Genomic DNA, 24,032 nt, shown 5'->3' on the forward strand with positions numbered 1-24,032 from the left:
ATAGGTATGGACTGCTGGGGCATTAATAAATTTAGTATGGGCGTGACCCACGTCGACACTGCGGGCTACAATCCCGATGTCTCTTCTCCAAAAATCGAGCTATAACCAGATAGCAAGAAGTGGTGAATGTCAAAAGAGAGCAGGAATTCTTTGAATCGAAATAAACAATTGATCCCGACGTCTTTAGGTCGGAGGATTCAGGAGGTTTGGTAGAAAGCCGGAGGTGTCTTTCAATATTCCCCACCCCAAGTCGGTGAGTACCCCCAAGCCCGTATGTTTACCGTTTCGGTCACTAAAGATCCTCGTTTCGTGGCGCCACAAGACACACCAAATTTGAAATTGAAGAAGCGGTCAAAAGAATAAAATCTCCAGGAGATTGGCGTTCTTTTGAGGAGCGTGTCAATGTACCAAGCAGGGACTGGAGAGACGGATCAGGCGAGTCACGGAGAAATAAAAAGAGAACTAGAAGAAAGTGTAAAAGGAAAATTGGGCAAAGAGGGACTAGTATGCAGGTCCGGCGGAACGAGTGAAATATGACCTGGCTTAATAGTAGTAGCAGCTCGCAGGAATACAAAAGAGGGTCCCTGAGGAGCTTGTGAATGATGTAACAGATTTTGCAGGGGAATTGACCAGAATCAAAGAAGAACCGGCCGTGCGAGCCGAGAGACCTATTAGGTACTATATATAAGTGGCCGCAATTTCATTACATGTGAGCGGACTGATGATGGGGGGGGGGGGAAAGAATTTCAAAAAGCGTGGAGGGTCGCGGCTTAAGGGGCAAAAGTCAAAGACGCCAGAAACAGTCTAAACTCAGCATGGGCCAGGTCAGAGTTGAAGAGATCCGCGAGGAGCATAGAAGGCTCATTCGCCAATTGCTTGGAACCAGAAAATCGATGGGGAACAAAGCCATTCTCGTGGGCCCAGGAGAGACCCGGTTGTCATACTTCCAGACGGGCGAGAACCGGCATGGTGGTCCATCATCAGGAGAGAGGGCAAGAGACGGGCGACAGGCTGCCTACGTTAGCCCAGAGAATTAAGATTCGTGTCAGCAGACAATTGCAAGCCGGTAGTGGCACCTTAGCACCCTACAATAGCAGTAAGAATCGACAGGCACACAACAATGGGTCCATAGATCGCAAAGCGGCTCCTGAGAGTTTCTGAGTGGCCCATCCAGTGGAGGAGGTTCCAAGGTGGATTCAATGGCTGCTGGTGGCCCGAGGCGAGCGATTCCCATTCAAGTCAAGGCAAGATTTCGAGGAGGATGGGTGGGATGTCTGTGTCTTGCAGTTGTTTATTTTTTGTGGATTTGTTTTTTCTTTTTCAAATTAGTTGTTCCGAAATCAGACCATTTTTCTGGTGGTGGTCCAATATGTGTGTGCTCTATAGTTGTACGCAGGAGAATTGTCAGTCAGTGCCTCGCAAAGTGCTTCGTTCAGCAAGAGAAACGCATTCTCGTACTTGAAGATAATAAGTATGTATGAGTTGGCCAACAGGGATGAACAACCCCGATATCCCACCATCATGGATCTATTCCTAGTGCGGTCTCCCCTTGCGCCGTCTCTCGTTCGTACAGTAAACTTCGACCGTCTTTCCTTTCCGTCTTCTTTGGATTCCAGGGGATATTCTAAAGGTCAATAGTCGCTGCAGTCCTTCGTCTCTTTCAGGTTTAGACGCGGCTGGACACGTGCGCCCAGGTTCGATTTGAACTATTCGGGCAATGCGGCAAATAAACCAGCGCAGCCACACTTCATTACTTTTATTCTGGTTACCAAGCTATTTCTTCTTCTGCCTACATCCAAGTCAAAAGCAAATAAGAACATTGCCACCATATTTTCTCCGTCATGAATTGATTGACTTTTACTACACGTCGTATGCCACTGACGTCGGCACCGGAGATTGGACCGACGCGTGCACTCCGTCAGGAACCAGTCATGGTTTCAAATTAAGGGGCTGCTGCCGCTCGGGCTTCTCCACGGGTTCTGCCACTCGCGATCGATGGAGAGTAGTGAACTGGTGAAGAACTACTTCCCATCGCCGCTTCGCCCGCTCAGCCGTCCCTTGAAAGTCTCTTCCAATAGGAATTGCAGTTGCTGCTGATCGTCATCCCGCTCACCAAATGTTATACTCAAGCGCCATAGTAGTGGGGTCCCCCAAGTGCCGATTCAATAGTCTTTGTGGACTCGATCCAAGCAGGAACAGAGTGGTCTCTCAAGAACTCGACCCTCCAGGCTGAAATTGGTATGTCATTGAGTCTGTTTATTTCTAATTCATACGTACCATCCCTTGGCCCTGTTGACGCCCGTGACAATCCCGCTAATGGCTGTGAGGCAAATAGTCGTGCACAGGGCATCAGTCTCCGCTAGGGAAATGCAACCCTCAACGCACAATCTCAAATCTTGGATGCATGTGCTACTCGATCGTCGTCAATAATCGACAAAGCCATTGCAAGGTTTCCATGGAAAGTTGCTGGAATAGCGCCCCGTTAAGACACCTTATCGAAGGTTGATGTTCAAACCTACCAATCCATCGGAACAAAGTTGATTGGCATCAGCATAGTTGGGTAAGTAGACCATGGGAAATTGTACCGGCTCCTATTATGTGCAATGGTTGCCATTGTTAAGAGGTCACCCCCTATTGAGCATGGCATGGCCGTAGCCAGAACTAGGGTCAACTACACAACTGGTCTACACCACAACACACTCTCGGGCAATTAAATCTGTGCCGCTCTATTAGCTCCTCCATCATGGAAGTAACTGCAGTAGGGGAAATCCGAAACTGAACAGCGTCCAGAGCTCTTCAGTGCTCCTTGTCCGTCAAAGTCAATTTTGCAGATCATCGGCCAAGCCGCCATCCGCCCGACCGTCAACTTACCGGATGTGTCCGGACGCTGAGGTTTTAGACGCGCACCTGGTGACGTGACCTCATATACTCAGAGCGAGACATCTACCAATGGAGCTCAACCGATAATCTTCCATCATAAGTGCCCTACAAGATTGTGGTTCTTCGTGCGACTTGCATAACTATCCTCGATTTCTTCTTGTTCGTCTTGTGTGACTCGGCTGTGATCTTCTGCTTATGGAACTCAGTATCTTATTTCAATCCCACGAGCAGCACTAATCGCAAGAGGAGCTCATATATGCCCTTCTGAATGGGTTCTAAGGAAAGGCCGCATGTTTTGCTCCTTTGGTTACTGAGACGTCGGTTCAATTTGGAGCCTCCGCCCTTGACGATTTGGAGCATATGGAAGGTACTCCCGAAACCATACGCAAACAGATCTGAAAGGATTAACAGCACTATATAAGCTAGCATGATGTGCCTGTGGAAGAGAAAAGCTTATGTTCCCCCATGAGGTTTCCCTGACCCCTGTTGCGAACAGCCTCCATAGCTATATCCACAGTTCTAGTACGCAGTTGCTACGTACAACAAAGGATCTGCGAGTCCCTACCGCTCTTGAGTCAATAGAGTTGTTTCGTCAGTCTAAACGTCTTTGCTGCAGCGGTGATTTTTTCCGACTCCTCTCGACTATCCTCGGCGAGTTATCTACTCTCAAACCTTAGTATCCAGAGCTCTAGCCAGCTCCCCGCCGTTCCGCAGAAACTTACTGGGGAGGTCGGACTGGTGATAAGCTTGAACAGCAAATCATTGAATCTGCACAAACAATGTCAGATCAATTGCAGGTTTCTTAGCGACTAGGTACTGCATAAGGTGCTCCTGGATGGCGAATAGCAGCTCTCTGCTCCAAACGCATGCGATACTGGCTGTTGAACATTCATACTGCTTACAGCAGGTTCAGTGATTCAAGCCATTGGGTCTATTACAAGCTCCTCTAACCTGCTAATATTCTGCATAGCTCGCGTCTGAACGGAAAATAGCGCCTTCGTAGATTGGGTCACACAAAGTCCCAACTAATAGCAGACTTCTCGGTGAATCCATTTATGTGCTAAGCATTCATATCTTAAGTGCATAATTCGCAATCCGAAGCTCCAGGCTAAGACCATCTCAGCACTGGAGATGCTCTAGTTACCAAGGCGGAATGAGGTAGAGCATCCCCAGTTTTCGGCCCAAGCATTCAATCTACAAACAAGCCAATAGTTACAACCATCCACACAGACCCCAAAAGTTTCCCAGGTTAACCTTTGTCGGGGTCAAATAGTCGACAATAGCACCACTTTCTCCCCATCCACTTGCTAAGGAGCTTCAATTGCGGGGAATTGGGAAGTTTCGAATCTTAGTGCCCCTTTTTATCGGGCCCGTGACGATCAACCAAACCTTGATGTTTACTCGCCTTTTCTCCCCCGAACAAGAAAAAGAAAACACCTGAACCAATCTTCAGGAACCAAAAATAGAGAAGTTCGTTGCAATAGTACAAACTGCAGAAAACAAAGCCCGAGAAATTTTTTCCTCGCCCTGGTCTCAAACGTTTGATTCCACAGAAACTTGCACTTACTAAGAATTGGTTCAGCCCTGAGGGGAACTCCAGCATGAATTTGACCTGATTGCCGCCCTGAGCGAGTTCGGATCCCCACGTCTATCATTCCCGCATTGAGTTATTGTATCTTCGTCTACCCGAAAATAGACATTGCTGACTTGACACTTCTCTAACTATCGGTACCGACCTATTGTTAGCTCCATCCCTACAAAGTGCTCGGGGACCTGAATTAGTCTGGAACTCTGGATAACTCCCCTGTTAGCCTAGAGCCACTCCCGCGTCCCTCACGATCGATCTAATCCCCCTTTCGACAATGCTCCGAATATGACGGCTCAGCACCACGGAGCAGAATACTTTACTTTACTAGAAGATATGATTTGATTTCGGATCTATTCAAGATACTGATTCTTATCTAGTCTACTCTATCTAAGCACATGCATTTTTGCCGAGCTCGATACGCGAGCAGTGAACTACTTATGTGCAGCGCGCAAACTGCGTACTAAGTAACTAGTTACTGGCCTGCCTGTTAGCATGTGAATAAGGAGTAAGTAAGTAAGTGAGCAAGTGGGTGGGTATACGTCCGTCGATCATAAACCCCAATCGCCTCTACACTACACTACACTACACCACCATAGCCAACCAACCCCTCAGGAGAAGAAGAACTGCGAAGCGAACCTAGCCCATTCGCATCGCGCGTTTCACCAACCCTCCTAGACCGACCACCCAACCAAACTACATCTATTTTATCTCCCTCAAAAGACACATTAGTAGCAGTAAACGGATTCATTCGGTCGCAAGGAACAGGGTTCGGCAGTCCGGCAAGCACCGAACTGCCGGGCCAGACCTGGAGTTGTTTCACCATGTTACTTAGCCATGAGCTTAAACCTGTCAGGGACTTTTCAGGGTCAAGGGTTCCCATGGCACGAATACCAACGAATAGAGAAATTCTGGACGCTTCGTGTCAGAGAGTGGCATCGCTTTTTTGGGTAGGGGGAAGAGACAGAAAGATAGGGAGTTGTTGAAGTTTTTGTTTGGTTTGGTAGTAGGTTTGGTATGTATGGGATTTCAGATGATATGCGTGTAGTAGAGTACTAGCTATGATAGTTGAAAATTTACGTGTAGTAGCAGCTTGAATGATATGAAAGCATGTTGGTGGAGCGCGTTAGACTTTACTTTGGCACTATGTAGCTAGTATCTGAACAGAGGGGCAATAGTAGGCTGTGCTCCTTCACTTCCTTAGGTACCCAGTTGTCTGACTATGAAACAGTGTCCATAATATGTAAGTTTAGGATGCACGTTCTGTTTTCGTTATTTCGGTGAGTTACTACTGAGCTATGTAGAATACAGTCAGTCCCAAGGGCCGAATAGCTCCGAGTATGGTGATGGGTGATCATGCTCCCGGAATACATAAAAGGTAAGTAGCTAAAGTAGCTAGCTGCTAAACACTCAGCTATACGTTCCAGGGTCCTGCTCGTGCCATGGCTCAGTTCCCTCCACTCTTTCCTCCCCGAGCGGACCCTTAAGCTTCATTTTTGAATCAATAGTTGCTGGGTTGAAACACCGGGGTTGCGGGTGCACTGCACTGACCGATACCTCGATTGTCGGGTGCACGGATATTCAAACCACTATCTTGAAAGGAGTTTCCTCCAATGACGCCATTCGTGTCCCATCGTCTTCTCATTGACGCTCATATGCTCGACCTGTAATGTCCAGTAAGTGAGTTTAGGCTTTCTTTGGCTGTTTCAAGTAAGAGACAGCGATAACTTTCGTTCTCGGGGTGAGTATCCGACTAGGAACTGTCGTTCTCGGATTGCTCTGCGCCAACATCAACAAGTTTGGAGTAATTGCTGATCTTGCGTCTCTTGCGGTTGCTGCGGCGTAGACTGCCTTCGCTGGGAGTCCGACGATTGGGCGTTTGCTTGGAGCGAGGAGTTACGTTTTTGACGGACTTGACTTGCTGTTCGGCTTGGTTCCTGCTGTCTTTCCTCAAAACTCGATCACTGACTCGTCTTTGTGGGGACGCATCTTTATGAGCAGTATCTTTCGGGGTATGGGGTTGACTGTATCTGGTTGCCAGTGACGCCAGTCTCTTCCGACTTCGGGTTTCTGCTACCATGCTTGTGGATTTTTCCATTGGTACGGGCGTCTTCTTTCCACTTTCTTGAGCATCAAGAAGCGATTCTTCCATTTCATCTTCCCGAGAAAACGATCTTGTGATGCTGTGTAGCTCATCATTTGTCACTACTTGTGATGGTTGAAGCGAGTCCTGCGGGATGTCTTGGACGTACTGGAGTAGGTTAGCGTTATGATCTGCCTTCCATTGCAGGTTAACTTACATGATGCTGAATCTTGATCATGGGGCTAAGTATCTCCGCTTGTAGCCTGGCTTGTATGTCCCCTGAGCTAGGGAACATGAACCTGGGCAAGCCCTTTAGTGAAAATCCTTTGACTTTACTTCCCGGGGTCGGCTGGAGGAGCCTGCGCTTTTTCAGCAGATCTATAATCTGGACAAGGGTCTGCCCGTTGCAATCTGTGAAGGGTCAGAGGGTACAGCAATATAGACTCTGAGGTACTCACGAAGCTTCTGTGTGAATAGCGACGTTCTAATGGGATAACCCTCATTTAGAATGATTCTTACGGCTCTCCTCAAGAGTACCAAACTACTCATCTGATTGAGTATATGAGGTTCGTCCGGCATAAGCAAGCATTGATAGCAAGCATGAATGTCGGGGACTCTTGGGTCATGGGCATCTTCGTATCCATGGCATAGCAAATGTTGGCGCGTTTGACAAAAGACACATTGGGCCTATCAAAGTTAGTTTTGGTCTACCTATGGGTTGTCAACTTACCATGGCCTCCTCTTCACCATCCCAGCCGCATTGGCATCTGACCTTATATTGATCCTCGGCTGTTCTCGTAGCATTAGAGTCGTCTGAATGCAGATATTCCTTGATATTGTGCCTGCTTTCTTCCGTAAGGACAAACTTCTGACATCTCGTCGCAATGCCATTCTCAAAGGCGGTGCCAGGTTTAAGTGGCTGTGTAGGTGCCAGTTCACCATCCGAACCTTCAATCCCTTGCGACTATCCAAATTAGTCAATTTGCCAACCGTCTCAATGCTCGATCCTCATGGGCCTTCAACTTACAGGTAGCATCATTTGTAATTGATGCTTATCCACAAGATCCTGCGTCGACACTTTTTCGTTCTCGGTTTTCTGACAAAGAGATAAGCAGAGATCAGTGTCCTGGCGTAAGCCGTTCTCCATAGATAGACTGCCACTGCCTCCGAGTGTACGCAAGATGTCCTCTTTGTCATCAAACCCAATATCTTTCGTTCTTCGTACGGGATCGTTAAACTCAAGATCAGGAGATATCTGAGGTAGCGGTTCTGCTCCCTCGGGCTCGGATCCGGTCCATTTGAGCGAGGTAACTTTAAGCCCAACACTACGCCATTTAATTAGTTAAGGTTACCAAACATGGGCGGTCACTTACGTATGTCGTCCACTGTTCATTTGTCCACAAGACTGCGATTCCCTTTTCCAATTTTCGCTGAGAGGGAATTTGATCGTATCATCATCGGCCCCATTGAACCCCGGGGGCTCATATTCAGGAGGGCAATCCTCCGTATAGAAAAGGTGCACCCCTAAGCTTCTCTTGTCTGGACATATTATCAGCGCCAGTTCAGGTGAGTGTATAAAGGTACATACTCGGTAGAGTGGGAAGAAAGGCACTAAGAGTGATCAAGCGCCGTACGATTGTCTCTAGACCTATCCGGGCTGTCTGTGCAGTTTTCATGTCGGCCACACAGCCCATTTGTTCGAGAGATAAGCTTTCAAGGCGATTATTAACATCACCCTCCGCCCCTGTGTATCTAAAGGAGAATGTGTATGATTCTAGAACATGCTCGGGCGCATCCTTATCGACCAGTATGGTCAATTGAACAGCTTCAAGCACGTTTTTGCTAAGTGCATCAAAGATGCCAGTTTCCTGCACATGTAAATAGAGAGGATCATTACCAGCGATAATGGAAACTGACCAGAATATCAAGAATCATATCCGCTTTGGGATCCGATCCTCGGAGTATGATCTTCAGCGGCTGACCTTTCTTGCCTCTGCCAAATGGTACATCTTCTTTGGAAGCGATGTCTTCTCTGTGCGTGTGCTTGTCAATGAACTGTCGATAAGAAAGGTCGCCCTCACGTTGGGCTTCTCTCAAGTCCCGATCTTCGAAACACGGAAGCGGTAGAAACTCCCTACGCAACACATATAAGATTGGCTCAGATCTGGGGATTTTTAAGCCGGCACCCAACGAACCGAAGATAAAAGAGTGTTCCAAACTATGTACTGGTATCAGAGATATGAAAGCGTATCATGGGAGAGAATAAGCCGCATACCGAGACATGTAGCATGATCTGGACCATCTCCAGGCTCTGCAGTTGCTGTAGATGCATGCTTTCTTGGAGCTTCAGAATGGCGGAAGCTTCAATCACATCTTGTTCCCTGATGCGAGCAACAGGCTTGCTGTCAGCGGCAAGGGACTGGAGATTCTGCGGAATCTGTACCTGGACCGTCGACGGAGGCCCGGTGAACTTAATTCGAACCATGCTGGGTCGCTAGATAGTGCAACTGCGCTACATGTAGGCAATCAGGAGTAAAATTATGAAAGATGGCGGTCAGCAAATCATGCTAGGAAGAATGAGGTTGGGGATTGAGGCACCGTGTGAAGAACCAAAGTCAGGTTGACGACAAACGAATACCCACGGTATGGTCACGGGAGTCACCAGTGCGTTTGTCCCTCCACTGATACTGATTTTTCTTTACAACAGAATTGGGCAATGGCCATAAAAGGGTTGCTCTGTATGTATGGAGGCAATAGTGCAATTACTTCGTATGTCTTCTTATGTCATGTTTGGGGGGAAGTTTCACGTCTCATGTAACGTCGTCCCCAGCTGGATTGAAACTATATATAGTAGAGAGGGGGTGAAGTCGGGTTGGTATCTGAAAATTACCCGTCACTTCAATGTTGCAGATACCACATACTTCAAAAGTGGTACAACCAATAATGCTATGGCGATGAAATGATCGGTTTGCATTCTTAAGCGGTTTCTCCTGAACAACGAACGGACAGAAGATTGTCCGAGACATCGTGTAGGGAAGATAAACATGATGCATCAACTTGATCTGCTTGACCTTAATTGAAAGGGTATTTATACCCCTTTCATGAAGCAGTGTCAATTTGCAAGTTGGTAGTCCAGAGAACAGATTGTATCGCTACTACTTAGCACTTAAGAGATAGTACATTTGGGGTAGTTGGAGCTAATTTGGTTATAAGTCAGACACATGCCTGGCTGATAACGCTGGTCTGAAACAGTCGATAGGGCAGTCCCGCGGTAGATGAAATTACGAGCCACAACCCCCATCCCCTCATCCTGTGTGATACGCACTTATCTCTGGCATTTCCCCGCAATGTTCTCTGTCCAACATTTCACACCCAGGTAGTTGCCATCCTATCTTGAGAAAAAGACTTTTCTTTTTTTTTTTTATATATATTTCAAGTAATTATCTGAACAACATCTGATGTGTAACTGATAAGCATCAATGTGTGTAAAGTATGAGTGTATCAGTAGCTCCTTCATGGGGAAATTGATATGGGGTGGTTGCTAAGTGCACTAAACTGCATGGTCGGTTACCGGTAACCGAAGATTCCAGCCAGCAAGTTTACCTGTGTATGTTCTATTCGTCTACCGCAAGCAGTAGAGCCATCGAATCGAAAAAGACGCCGAAGGAATTCTGGACGATACAATGGACCCCACCAAGTCACGTGTATTGGACCAGTGGCGAAGCCAGCCAGGAAAACCAACGGTTACTGGGTCAAGGACTACTGGAAATTCTGCGAAAGTCTGAGGTCACATATCGAATGAAATTGCGAAGGCACGAGAAAAAAACGTAAAAAGTGAGATGTCATATGCAGTGGGTGTGCTGGAGCCATATCTGTCAAGTGTGAAGAGATCTGGGATGATGGAATCTGGCGGCGGCTATCAACCATCCACAAAGCACACCAACAGCGGTTCGACAAAACGATTTTAAATTTCCTTGTTTTGGGGTGAGTGTCTTTGAGGAATGGAGAAATAGACCAGTGGGGACAAAGCAGGCACTGAAGATAAACGATCCCGTATAGCAGAAACGAAGCTTAAGGACGAACTAGAGGATTGGTTTTAACGATTGTATTAAGGTGGTAAAAGTAACTAGAAATATATAATGAAATGAGTAGGTGGTAATATAGATGGAATGTTTCTCTGGAGATAGAGAAAATGTTTCTGCTGTTAGGACTGGAATAAAGTAAGATTAAAATTTTATTAATCTTTCTAATATTATCTGTAAGAGTCTATTTCTAGTATTTACTAGAAATCCGCTATAATACTGATGTTTAAATCTTTAATAAAATATATATTATTACCAGTATATGTATTCGCGATGAAATCCCTGTAAAAAAATTATAAAAAATAGTAATTAAAATTAATAATATTACTGTAATACTTGATTTTTTCTTCTAGAATGCTTCTTGATCTCTCTTATTTTTAATTTATATAATAATAATAGTAATAATCACATATGGCAGAAATCTAGAAAATTATAAAAGAAATAATATAATTATATAATTATTGTAAGGATGTATCAGGATTTATTATTAATATTTTTATTAGTATTATTATTTTTCTTAGAATAAGCATATTTAGAAGTTTTATTAATATACTGCTAAGAGGATTCTGCCTGTACTTAACTAAAAGAAGAAAGTTCTATTATAATTAATTATCTATATTAAAGATTAGCTTATAAAGTAGTAGTAGTAAATTTTTCTTAGAATTCTGTAGTAAAGATTAAATTATTATTTATAAGTTATTTAATTAGTATATTAATAATCTTATACTGAGCTAGTAAGTTATATTTTAATTTATTTTAAAAGACTTGTAACATAGCCATATATTTAATAAGTTTTTTATATAAAGTCTTTATATTATTAAGATCTTTATTAATAATATATTTATTATCTGGAATATATATTTTATTTTTTATAGTCTTAATAAAATATTTTTATAGATTTTTATAATTTAACTGAATATAAGTAAGATTATTCAAGACTTAGATCTTCTTTATAATAGAAGGCTTAAATTTTCTTTATTAATTATAAAATAATTTTATAAAAATCTTAATATACTGTTGCAGTTTAATATTATATATAGTATAAATATCCAGGAATTTATAAGAAAATCATCTGTTCTTATAATCTGAATTATAATTATTTTTTATAGTCTCTAAGAACAGTAGCAGATTACTATTCTTATTTTTAATAAATAGAATATAATAAAAGTCTGCATGAATCTTACTCTATCTAGTAAAGTAATTATAGAAAAATTTTTAAATAACTGGCTTGTATAGTATTAATATTATTAACTAATTATTATTTTATAGATTAGTAAATATAGTATGATTAGTATTAATATTTTTTTTCTGTAAGAATAGCAGCTAATCTTTTAGAATAAGCTATTTATTTTCTTTATTATTATTAAATAAAGAATTTAAATTTTTAAATAATTCTTTTTCTAAGAGTCTCTTAACAACGGGTTCCTTGACTATAAGAATTATATAATTATTATTAGTTAAATTAATATAAACAGAAAGTATATATTATGGGATATTTATAAGATTATTCTTATTATTAATCTGTTCTATCTTAATTTTATATTTAAAATTAAAATTAGATTCTACTTTAATTACAGATTTTACTGCGGGAATTCTAGCTTTTTTTTTATTATAATTATTTTTACTAGATAAATTGCTTTAGTCAGATAATTTTAATAATTTTAAATTTTTGTATTATTTGGTAAGCTATTTTAATTTTAGGTATTTTTTTAAATTACTGGCTATAATTTATATCTGTAAAAGTATTTAATTTAATACAGTAATTATAGTGAAATAGAAGAGGAATCAGAAGAGTAATAGAAAAAAAAAGAAGAGAGAAAAAAAAGAAAAAAAAAAGTAAAGAAATAAAATAAGTAATAAGATAAGATAATAAAATAAGAAAATAAGTCTCAGGAGTTTTTCTATAAGATGAATAGAGATAGTATTATAAATAAAATAAAATAATTAGTAAAATAAGATAAATAATAAGTAAGGTTACAGCTCTAGAAAATATAATATATTATATTAATAATATTATTTCTATTATCTTTAATTCAACTTTCTGACTGATTTATTTTTTTTTAAAGAGTAGGAAGATAATAAGATAATAATAAACTAGAGATTAATATAACTGTACTTCTTAATTCTCTAGTAGTAAGTAATCTTAAAAAAAATAATATTTAGTAAGAAAAAAAAAAAGTAGAATTAAGAAAATAAAATAAAGAAGAAAAATAAGAAAAAAAAAAAAGAAATTAACTATAATTATAAGAAGAAGAATAAGAAAGAAGATAAGAAAGATAATTTAAATAATTTATAAATAATTAAAAAAGTATTATAGCAGGTATTATTTTTTAATTTTATTTTTCTGTTATTTATATTAGTAAGTATCAAGGTCTGTTATCTAATATTTTATTTTTTCTGTTAGATATTTTACTTTAAATTTTTATTTTTCTGTTCTCAAGTAGAACTTTTTAATAGTATTTATATAATATTTTCTAATAGATAAATCTGATATTAAATTTTCTAGTTTAATAGAATAATTATATTAGTAGACTTTACTCATTTTATATAATTTTAATTATTTAATTTTAAACTTTTTATTTTTATCTTTATTAATTATATACTTTTGTAATAGGACTAGATCTTTTATATTAATTTTTAGGATATACTTATTTACTATAGTATTTATTCTGTTTTTATAGCTGGTAGTAAATTTTTTCTGTAATTTTTTTAAAGTAGTAAGATAGGCTGTAGGATTTATTAGAAAATTTATTAATAATAATATTATCAGAGTCTCTACCAGAAACTTATTATAAAGTATTTATTTTTCTAACTTAGAACTGTATTTTAGTAATATTTTTATTAGAATAAAGCCATGTGGCTGGACCAACTGTGTGTTAATAATTTTTATAATTTAAGAGATAAATTTATTTTACTGGAATATCCAGTTGGGATTTTATATTATTATTATATATATAGTTTATAATAGTAGTCTTACTATCTGTTCTACCAGGCTAATATATTATAATATAGTTATTAGTATTATTAGATACTTTATTTCTTTTTTTTTAATAATTTTATTAAATTTATGTCTGGTAAAATGACTTCTATTATTAATATATAATATTAATAATATATTAAATAGATTTATTACTTTCTTGAAGAACTGTAGAGAGATTATAATAGTTATAATATTAATAATATTTATTATAATATACCAGCTGAAGTAGTTTATACTGATTAAAATATATTACTAGTTTTTATTCTTTATTAGGAGTATTATTAATTTAATATAGTTTATAATATATATTTATATCAGTTCCAGTACTGCAATAGACTATTAAGATATTTTAATTAGTTTTAATTTTATTAACTGGCACTCTGGATACAAAGTACAGTATTATTAAATATTTTTATATTATTTAAATTAATAAAATTATTTAATATACTTGTCCAGAGTAATATAAGTAATAAAGTATTTATAATAATTATGAATCTTTTATAAGATCTGATTAATATTTATAGATATAATATATTCAGCTTATAATTTATTCTATTTCTGATAGATTAGTTATATATAATTCTTAGTAAGTACTTGAAATAGTTTAAATTTTTTTATTTTATCTGTTAGTAATTTGTCTTGGTCAGTTACAGCTAGTAGTTTTATAATAATATATTAATATTACTTAGATCTTAACTATTTCTGTACTGGATCTGTAATTTATAATAAAGTTATTATTAGATTAATTAAATTATTTTAGAATTTTTTTATAGGCTCTATCCTTAGAATCAGTAATATAAAATTATTATTCTCTGGTTATGGTAATAGCTATTACTAATATAATAATTTAAAAAAATTATTAGTAACCTGCATCAGTTTCTCAGATATATAAATTATTTTTAAATTATATTTCTATAACTGATATTACTATCAGTAGATTTTATTAGATATATTATCAGATTTTTCTAATATTAATTTTAATGTGGTATGGTCTGTATATAATATTATTAAATAAATTAATCTTTTAATAAGTTATTAAATCTTTTTTAGGTAATGAAGTATAGCCAAGACTTTTTTCTTTATAGTATAATAATATGTTTCAGGATTAGTTAATATAAATAATAGGAATATTATAGCCTGCTTTTTTACTAGAATTTTCTAATAAGATATAATTCTGGTTAGTAAATTTATTATTTAAAATAAAATTTTATTTATTTCTGTATTAAATATATCTATAACTAGATAATATTGTTTAGTAGAATCTCTGTCTGCTAGTCTAAAATATATAATTTAATACTTTATTTATTAGAATACTTCTTTTTGCTGCGGGCTTTATATATAATCTATTTTTTTTTTTACTAGTCTCTTTTCTTTATATTAAATTATTATTTTTAAGATTTTGATCAGGTTTATTCTACCTGGTATATAGATTCTTAAAAATAATAAGATATAGAGAAAGTATGATAACTGCTTTTTGTTAATAAAGATTAATTAATTTTTTATAATAATTATCTTATTAGTTAAAGGTCTTAGGTCTTCCTTAATTTTTTTGTGCTTGAGAATATTAATTAATAATATAAAAAACTGTATCTTCTTCGGGTTAAGTATTAACTTTGTTTATATTAATCTGAAAAAATAATAGAAATATAAGAAAATTATAAGATTCTCTGCTGTCTTTATTTTCTTTTAATTATTATTTATAAAGTAATTAAATTCTGTTATAATCTTTATTAATTTATATAATTCTGGCTCTCTGGCTGGTTCTAGAATATATTTTATAATTATATTTTTTAGATAATTATATATTTTAGGTGTTTTTATAAGTCCCTGGCTTATTCTTAGATAATAATATTATTTAAAAATAGTACTGAAAGAGATTTTATATATATTATTCTTATATAGTAGTACTGTCCAGTAATTGTTTATAGTATTAGTTTTAAAGAATATTCTTAAATTTAGATTAGTTATTTTATTTAGAATAAGTTCAATCTATTTTATTAAATAATTTATTTTAACTGTATATTTATTTAATTAGATAAATTAGTAAACTATATACAGATTTTATCTATTTATTTTTAATAGGAACTTTGTCTTAGAAGACTATAAAGAAAAAGACTTTTATATAATTCTAGTAATTTCTATAATTAGTAAATATTTAATTTACTATTATATTTTTTTAAAAGAATATAATATTAATTTTATTATTTTAGATACCGCTCCCGGTACTAACAGGATATAATATTAAATTAAGTCTGTAACTAGTATATTAATAATATTATTAATAAAAAGATCTTGCTAAGTGTATAATAGTAAAGTAATAATATTATATAAACTAGATATTATTATATTATTTAATAAGTATTAATTTATAGTTATCTACTTTTCTGCTTTTATAGAATTAGTTAATAATTTTCTCTGGAATAATAATAATTTTTTTTTTATAAAAAAGCTGATTTAATCTCCTGCCTCTATTTTAATTATGAATAAAGTATTTTAATAATATAATATTTTATTTTCTAGATTATTATTTTTATTCTATAATACCGGGTCTCTATGGAATATAACTAGTTTAATAATTAAATAATATTCTCAACCTCTGAATTATTAGTAATTAAGATATTTTTTTATATAATCTTATCTATAGTTTTTCTAAGAAATTTAGATATCTTGTCAGGATCTATATCTGATAATTATATATTATTATTATTAGATATATATTACTTTATTTTTATATATTTAATATCTAATATTTTTTTTATCTTTATTCTTTTTAAAATAGTAAGTCCTGTATGAAAAGTCCTTAGTATATTTATCTATTAGTTTTTATTATTATTTATAATATAGATCCCTTGTTTGTAATTATTAATTAGTTTTATTAAATATATTTAATATTTATTTAGTAATATAGTAAATCCTGGTATTTTCTTTATAATAAAAATCCTGATTACTCAGGTTATTTTTATTATTATGATTATTAATTAAGTGAGTATCTTAAATTTAATAAGATTTCTGAAGGTAATTTTTATTATAATATAAATAGAGATAATACAGGTCTTTATTTTCTTAGTTATATGTTTAAGAATAAGATTATAACCAGATCTGTAATTAATTAAGATAAGTTTTATTTTAGTAGTTTGTATTTGATTATCTGTATTTATTATTTGAATAAATATAGTTATATAAAATAAGATAAATGCAGCAGGATTAGCTGGTTAAAAATAATTATTATATTATTTTCTCTTTTTCTAAATATTATTATTTATTTTTTTATTAGAACTTTTTATGTCTGTATTTACATCTGATTCTATAGAGGTAATTATCTGATATATTATTAATTTACTAATTTTCTGATATTTTATTAATTAAGTTACTTGACTGCAGCCTGCCTGCTGGCTGTATTAATTATTTTTTTTAATTATAGATAATTTCTTTGGCTTTAATTTTATTAACTTGATTATTTTGGCTTTTGCTGTTAGATAAATATTAAATAATTAAATAAGAATTATCTTTATTATTATTTTATTAAGTATTTTTTTAAAATTAAATTTCTTATTTTTTATAGCTTTAATTTAATATTTACTACCACCGGTAATATGCTTAATAGTTGATTGATTAGTTAATTAATTATATATTTATAGTACTGTAGAACTACTAGTTACTCTAATAGTTATTTTATTAATTATTTCTGTTATTACTGTTTTCTATTATATCTTAATTATTAGGTTTTCTCTCTGTCCTGTTATAGATCAGGCTAGATTATAGTTTAAATTAATTATAATTAATAAGTATTTTTTAATATTTCTATTATTTCTTGCTCTTTTAATGCTAGTGGTATAAATTCTAGATAATTAATTTTTTATATTAAGATTCTTATTCAGAAGTAGTAATACTGTGATATAATCTATAATTAATATTATATTAATAAATATTTCTAATAGTTATTTTATCAGATATTTATTTTTTATTTTTATAATTAAGTTTTCTACAGGTAACACTCTACTTACTGCTAATATTAATTAAATAGTAGATAATAATAAAAAAAACTCTGATTTTTTTATTATTCTTGGCTGGATTTGTAAATTAATATTAATTATTATTATTATAGCAGGACTAGAAGCTGGTTACTAAGTTTATTATATTAATTAAAGAAATTTCTAGAATTTAAATTTAATATTAATTCTAGTATAAATAGCAGTTCTAATTCTATTCTGTTTTATAAGAAGAAATATTTTATTATAGTAATTAATAGTAATATATTCTTGCTGGCTGTAATAATAATAGATTTATTTTATTTAGAATCTTGATTAGAACTGGTTTTGTTAATTCTGATTTAACTAATTTATTATAATTAACTGATTTATCTGAGCCGGTTAAATCCGCTAATTTTTAGATATATTTAATTTAGAAATATGTTATATAATAATATCTAATATATTTATAAGATAATTATTACTAGTCTGGATAGTATCTTTATTTTTTTTATTTATTTTTTCAGTTAGTTCTTGTACTAACTGAATTATTTTAGTTAAGATTAGATAATCTCTGACTACCTGGTTTATATAATATAATATAAGATTATTCTAAGCAGACTTCTTCTGTAATTTTTTAATAAATTTTTTTATTAATATTGCTTTCTATTCCTTCTCTTCTAGAAAAAGATAATTAAACTTAATAGTTTTATTTATATATATTTAAAATATATAGAAATCTTATTCTAATAATAATATATATTAGATAACTTGGTCCACTCTATCTTTCTTTTTTTATTTAAAATAATATTTAATTAATTTTAATAATAATTGTTTCCAGTTATCCTGGATATTCTTATTTAATAAATTTATATATTAATAAGTGTCTCTTTATAAGCCTATTATTATAGTTATAATAATAATCTGTTTTTTTTTTTTTTTTTTAAGATTTATTATAATTTATATAAATTTATACTAGTAGAGGTAAAGTTTAATATTCTTTCTAGTTTTCCCAGAGAAAATTAATTATTATATTAATATTATGGTGACAGCTGATAATAGTTTTAGTAAATTATTCTTTAAAATTATATTAAGTATATATTTCCTGGCTGTAATTTCTGTAGTTATATTATAATATTTATATAATAATAATTTAATATTTAAATTAAGATTATTAGGATTAGAAATTATTATTTCTTGTAATATATACTCAGATATATTAAAAATTAAATTAGTATAAAAGAATTTTTTATATCCCGCTAGCTCCTTTACTAATAATATAAAGAGAGAATTATAGATTAAGTAAGAAGTAAATAATAAGTTTTTATATATAGATTTACTCAGGTTTATTTATAAGAATCTATTTTTTTAGATTTTTTTACTGTTCCTGAGGCCAGTATTATTAAGCTTATTCTTAAAACTTATTTTTGCTATACCTGGGTCTTAGTCTGGTTATTAGATAAAAATAAATAATTCTGTATAGCAGAAATAAAGTTTAAGGATAAACTAGAGGATTGATTTTAATAATTATATTAAAATAGTAAAAGTAACTAGGAACATGTAATAAAATAAATGGATGGTGATGTAGATGGGATGTCTCTCCGGAGGTAGGAAAGGTGCTCCTGCCGCCAGGGCCGGAATAAAGTAGGGCTGAAGCCCCACCAACCTCCCCAACAGCACCGTCATATTGATACAAAGTACCCTCATACGTACGTAGTAGGATAATTATCTGGTAATAAATAATTACTATAAATGTGGGCAAGCAACTTGTTAGTTAGTGCTGTATCCAGTCCCCTCCCGGGTAAGAATCTAGTCATAAGTCTAATAGGCACAACACCCGTCAACTCCACCATTGGATACATCGTTATAACGATCCTGGAAAGTGGTTCTCACCCCCAGGGAAGAGTTGCTCCGAGCGCTGGGTGATCCCCGACTGCAGGACGGCAAATTCAGAACCCGCCTTGCCTCTAAGGTTTTTTCCTTGACCCTTTTTCATTTGTCTCCGTTGCTCCTGTTTTCTTTCTTTCCATTCCTTTTTCCTCCTCCGTCACTATTACTATCCTTCTTCTACCGCCTGCTATCCTTCTTCCTCACACTTTCTTCTACTCTCTCTCTCTCTCTGTCTCACAGATGGGGAATCATCGGCCGTCAATATATTTTAAATAGGATTTAGTCTTCACATTGCGGAGCCACCAGCCTCGGGAAGCCGCCAGATTGGGCTAGCCGGGAGCCACTGAGGACAGAACCGCCGGCTGCTGCGAAGAGCCTAAGCCTGACCTGAAGGAGGCACAACCAACCACCTTCTGGTTCAGCTCCCTCGATCATTCTCCGCCGCCCAACACCTCCTTGTCAGCAGAGCACGCCACAGCCTGCCCTCGTTCACTTCCCTTCACCTTCTCTACACACCGGCCTATCTTCCACACCCCGTCCAGGCCCTTATTCGTTCGGTACTCACGGTCATGTTTTAACGATCACTCCTCCACAGCTGTGCGCATTCGGTTGCTCTTTGCGGGCGTGTATACCTGTTGGCGGTCCTCATTTGACACCGACTTCTTGCTGGACGTACGGCCGATCAACTCCATCACATAAACAACAATCCCCCATTCTCACCACCAGCTCCTCGACACGAAACAGCCCTCCAGCAGCCATATCTGATGCGTCATAGCCAACAAGTCTGTCGAAGCTGATTCATCCTTGTCACGCCATCACGCTACTACACGCTCTTCCTAGTAACCCAACCTCGGACATACCACTGAGTCGGTCGCATATTCGCTCGGCAACCTTATCATGGAGGAAGATGGAAATGGTCGGGGCCTCGGTCCTGGGTCTCCCAGTACCTCCGTCGGTCAATTTTCCTTCGCCCCTGCTACCCGAACTACTGTTGTTACGACGACAACCACAACCACTACGACGTTTCCTCCCGTGCTCATTAGGCCGCCACGCGCGACGCAGGATCTGGATCCCAAGGTGTACCCACTGGCATCTGCCCCTACACCATCGGCGTTGCGAAATATACGATTTGAACTTGGTGGTAAATCGGTTGTGTTTAATGAACCGGAAGATGCTGCGGGCACATTGAACGAGGTATGTCTTCATTTATCGTTTTTCACAAGCCCTTCTACTCTCCGGCTACGTGACTTGACTCCTGGACCTTGTATATTGACCTTCTATAGTTGCACGAGAAGAATGACGCGCTCAAAACTTCGAACGGTCTGGTGCGATCTGTGGCCTCCTTTACTTCGGACGATACCCAGCTATCAAGACGTCTTGCACATAGAACCTCCAACCAACCATCTAATTACCTGTCGATCTCCAAGCGTCGGCTTACGGAAGCACAACAGGGATCACTACGGGCACGTTCCGCGCGAGTGCCGTCAGAGCCTTCGTTCCGTCCCGCTCGTTCTCATGGCTCCACGCCAGTACATCCTACCGTGGCTGGCTTAGCCACCCCGGAGACGGAAACCAATAGCAATAACGCCATGGAAGGAATATTGTCGAGAAGGAGGATCCACAGTGCGAGTAATGCTCGTAGGGAGACATTACTACGGTCTCCTTTATCCTCGGAAGTCGAGTCTCAGGGACCCTCGCAGACAGTGGACGCCAGAAAAGAGACCTTGCGTACAAATACTATCATGCAGGAACATGACAGACAATCTGGCTGCGCTAATGAGACCGGTTTTGCCAGACCTGCATTGGAAAGGACAGGGTCGGACCCTCGGCAACACTTGACCGGGATTGCTGCAAGTCAGGATTCAGGTTATGATGCACCGGGTGACAATTCCCAGCATCTGCCTACGGAGTCATCTTCACAGCCTTTTATCGACAATATCGTTGCCCAAGATATGTGCTTGCCCAGTCCCAGTTTGTCTCCAGTGGCGGCTCTAAATGCCGCGAACATCGATTCCTCTTTCGATTCTGGTGAAGACCAAGAGGACACGGACTCCAGCTTTGATAACAGTGATTCTCGCTTTATTGGGCCTTTGCCCGTAGGGGACTCCAACGGCGAAGCGACGTATGTTGCCAAGCCCGAACAGCTTGCCGGACCCATGATGCAGCGCCCCACTTCCATGATGGATATACCCAATGTGCTGGACTTCTTTGACTCAGTACCTGACAGTATGAAAACATATATGATGTACCAATTCCTGAGGCGCTGCCCGAAACAGACGCTGCACTTTGTTGCGGACGTTGTCAACCCTGCCTTGAAATGTGACTTCCTGTCCCTGCTTCCGCTCGAGCTCAGTCTTAACATCGTGAAATATTTCGACGTTCAGACCATGTGCCGCGCAGCTCAGGTGTCCAAGAAATGGAGGCATATCATTAATTCCGACGAAAAGTCCTGGAAGGAGCTTTTTGATAGGGACGGATATGTTCTTCCCGAGGGCGAGTTGGATCGTGCGATCAGGGAGGGCTGGGGATGGCAATTTCCGAATGGCTGTGAGGATTTTGAGAAGGACATGAGTATGTCTCCTTTCATCAAGCCAGATCCAGAATCTTCTGTTCCTGCCTTGCAAGCCTTTGGTGAGTCTAGTGATAGGACTTTGTCCGTGAGTCGCCGGCCTAAAAGGAAAGCGTGCACCCGTGTGTCTAGCCGTAAGCTTTCGAAGCGCAAGATCTCCTCCAGTGGCACTGATCACTCCGAGTCTTCGGATTGGAGGAAAGAGGTTTCGGCTTCGGAGGGACCGTATGCGGCTGCGAATGCTGCTGCGGCGGCCGTCCCATATCCAGAGATCGGCTTGCCATCACTTCGCGGTCTTCACCTCTACAAATCGCTATATCAGCGTCACCATTCAATCCACAAGGCTTGGATGAAACCCGTTGTCAAGCCAAGACACATCGCCTTCCGCGCCCATGATCGCCACGTTGTCACTTGTCTCCAGTTCGATACGGAGAAGGTGCTTACTGGGAGCGATGACACGAACATCAATGTTTATGACACTAGGACTGGTGAGCTCAAGGCCACTCTTGAAGGCCATGAAGGTGGTGTATGGGCACTTGAGTATTATGGCAACACTTTGGTTTCTGGGTCTACCGACAGGTCGGTAAGAGTTTGGGACATCGAAAAGGCTCGGTGCACTCAAATATTTCATGGCCACACCTCTACCGTGCGCTGCCTGCAGATTGTCTTACCGGTCGAGGTGGGAAAGAAGGCGGATGGCACACCTGAGATGATGCCAAAGGAACCATTGATCATTACAGGCTCTCGTGACTCGAACCTTCGTGTCTGGAAACTTCCCAAACCAGGAGATCCGGGTTATTATCAGAGCGGACCTCATGTCGATGACACAGACTGCCCATACTTTGTCCGTGTCCTCACTGGGCACCAGCACTCTGTCCGGGCGATCGCAGCGCATGGTGACACGTTAGTGAGTGGAAGCTATGACTGCACCGTGCGTGTATGGAAAATATCCACAGGAGAGACTGTACATCGGCTTCAAGGTCATACTTTGAAGGTGTATAGTGTCGTTCTTGACCATAAGAGGAATCGTTGTATCAGTGGATCCATGGATAACATGGTCAAGGTGTGGTCATTGGAAACGGGTTCTATTTTGTACAATCTGGAAGGCCACACGTCCCTTGTTGGTCTGCTTGACCTCAAGTGTGATCGTCTAGTCTCGGCGGCTGCGGATTCTACGCTGAGGATCTGGGATCCTGAAACTGGGCAGTGCAGGAATATGCTGAGTGCTCACACTGGTGCAATCACTTGTTTCCAGCATGATGGCCAGAAGGTCATTTCTGGATCAGATCGGACACTGAAGATGTGGGATGTGAAAACCGGAGATTGTGTCCGGGACCTTCTCACCGACCTCAGTGGCGTGTGGCAGGTAAAGTTCAACGATCGGAGATGTGTCGCTGCAGTGCAGCGTGACAGCTTAACATACATTGAGGTAAGTTCAGTCTATCAAGCATTCAATTGCCATTCACTAAGAAATCTTAGGTCCTTGACTTTGGCGCTTCCCGCGATGGAGTACCAAGCGAACAGTTAGGAAGACGCATCGTCGTCAATAGATGGGGTCAGGAAGTCAGTGACACCGACGAAGATTACGACCTTTCGGACGCCTGAACATACTACGTCTGTCGCCGACTGCCTACTTCACTGCTTGGGCAGATGAGGGATTTTTGTGTCCTCTGCGACAGGCAACACGAACGGCAATTTCTCACGTTATATTCCCCCTTTTTCTTTTTCGCAACATATTCGAACCATGACATAACTACGATACCCCCAATCAATGGAACTATAATTACCTTTATGAGAGTTTGCATAGCGCGGTTAGCATCCCTTGACATGCTGCATCATGACGGACAGGCGTTTTGGCATTCAAAACGGACTCACCAATCAGCCTCTTGTCTAATAACTCTTCTCTCTTACCTCCTCGATCATACCACATCCGCATGCTCGATATGCATCCTTTTGTCCTCCTGTCCGCCTCTGTTTAACACGGGCGCTCCCGTC

General features: G+C 37.6%; 3 protein-coding genes across 3 annotated transcripts; 2 read left to right on the forward strand and 1 right to left on the reverse strand.

The window, feature by feature from the left end:
- Window positions 1-1,073: 1,073 nt before the first annotated feature.
- Window positions 1,074-2,363, forward strand: BO79DRAFT_263949 (uncharacterized protein; the record flags this gene model as incomplete). The annotated part of the gene is made up of 5 exons (XM_025686731.1): window positions 1,074-1,272; window positions 1,617-1,684; window positions 1,948-2,013; window positions 2,052-2,064; window positions 2,200-2,363. The coding sequence occupies exons 1-5, from the start codon at window positions 1,200-1,202 to the stop codon at window positions 2,361-2,363; spliced, it is 384 nt and encodes a 127-aa protein (XP_025540320.1). The 5' UTR covers window positions 1,074-1,199.
- A 3,557-nt stretch (window positions 2,364-5,920) lies between these two features.
- On the reverse strand, window positions 5,921-9,106 carry BO79DRAFT_171824 (putative meiosis specific protein Hop1). Its single transcript, XM_025679607.1, has 10 exons — window positions 8,824-9,106; window positions 8,744-8,766; window positions 8,466-8,682; window positions 8,137-8,416; window positions 7,922-8,087; window positions 7,576-7,873; window positions 7,279-7,512; window positions 7,007-7,235; window positions 6,766-6,959; window positions 5,921-6,716 (listed from the first exon to the last, which is right to left on the reverse strand). Exons 1-10 carry the CDS (start codon window positions 9,031-9,033, stop codon window positions 6,219-6,221), a joined length of 2,349 nt encoding a protein of 782 aa, XP_025540321.1. The 5' UTR covers window positions 9,034-9,106; the 3' UTR covers window positions 5,921-6,218.
- An 11,259-nt stretch (window positions 9,107-20,365) lies between these two features.
- On the forward strand, window positions 20,366-23,642 carry BO79DRAFT_146302 (F-box/WD repeat-containing protein; the record flags this gene model as incomplete). Its single annotated transcript, XM_025678448.1, has 3 exons — window positions 20,366-20,662; window positions 20,752-23,466; window positions 23,517-23,642. 3 exons carry the CDS (start codon window positions 20,366-20,368, stop codon window positions 23,640-23,642), a joined length of 3,138 nt encoding a protein of 1,045 aa, XP_025540322.1.
- Window positions 23,643-24,032: the final 390 nt, after the last annotated feature.

This window comes from Aspergillus costaricaensis, assembly GCF_003184835.1.
Source record: "Aspergillus costaricaensis CBS 115574 unplaced genomic scaffold BO79scaffold_13, whole genome shotgun sequence".
Lineage (NCBI taxonomy): Eukaryota > Fungi > Ascomycota > Eurotiomycetes > Eurotiales > Aspergillaceae > Aspergillus > Aspergillus costaricensis.

Coding starts and splice junctions, on each gene's coding strand:
- BO79DRAFT_171824 (XM_025679607.1), bottom strand. CDS start 9,033: ATGGTTCGAATTAAGTTCACCGGGCCTCCGTCGACGGTCCAGGTACAG. Junction 8,767..8,823: donor AGATCATGCTACATGTCTCG/GTATGCGGCTTA, acceptor ACCAGTACATAG/TTTGGAACACTCTTTTATCT. Junction 6,960..7,006: donor GCTATTCACACAGAAGCTTC/GTGAGTACCTCA, acceptor GACCCTTCACAG/ATTGCAACGGGCAGACCCTT.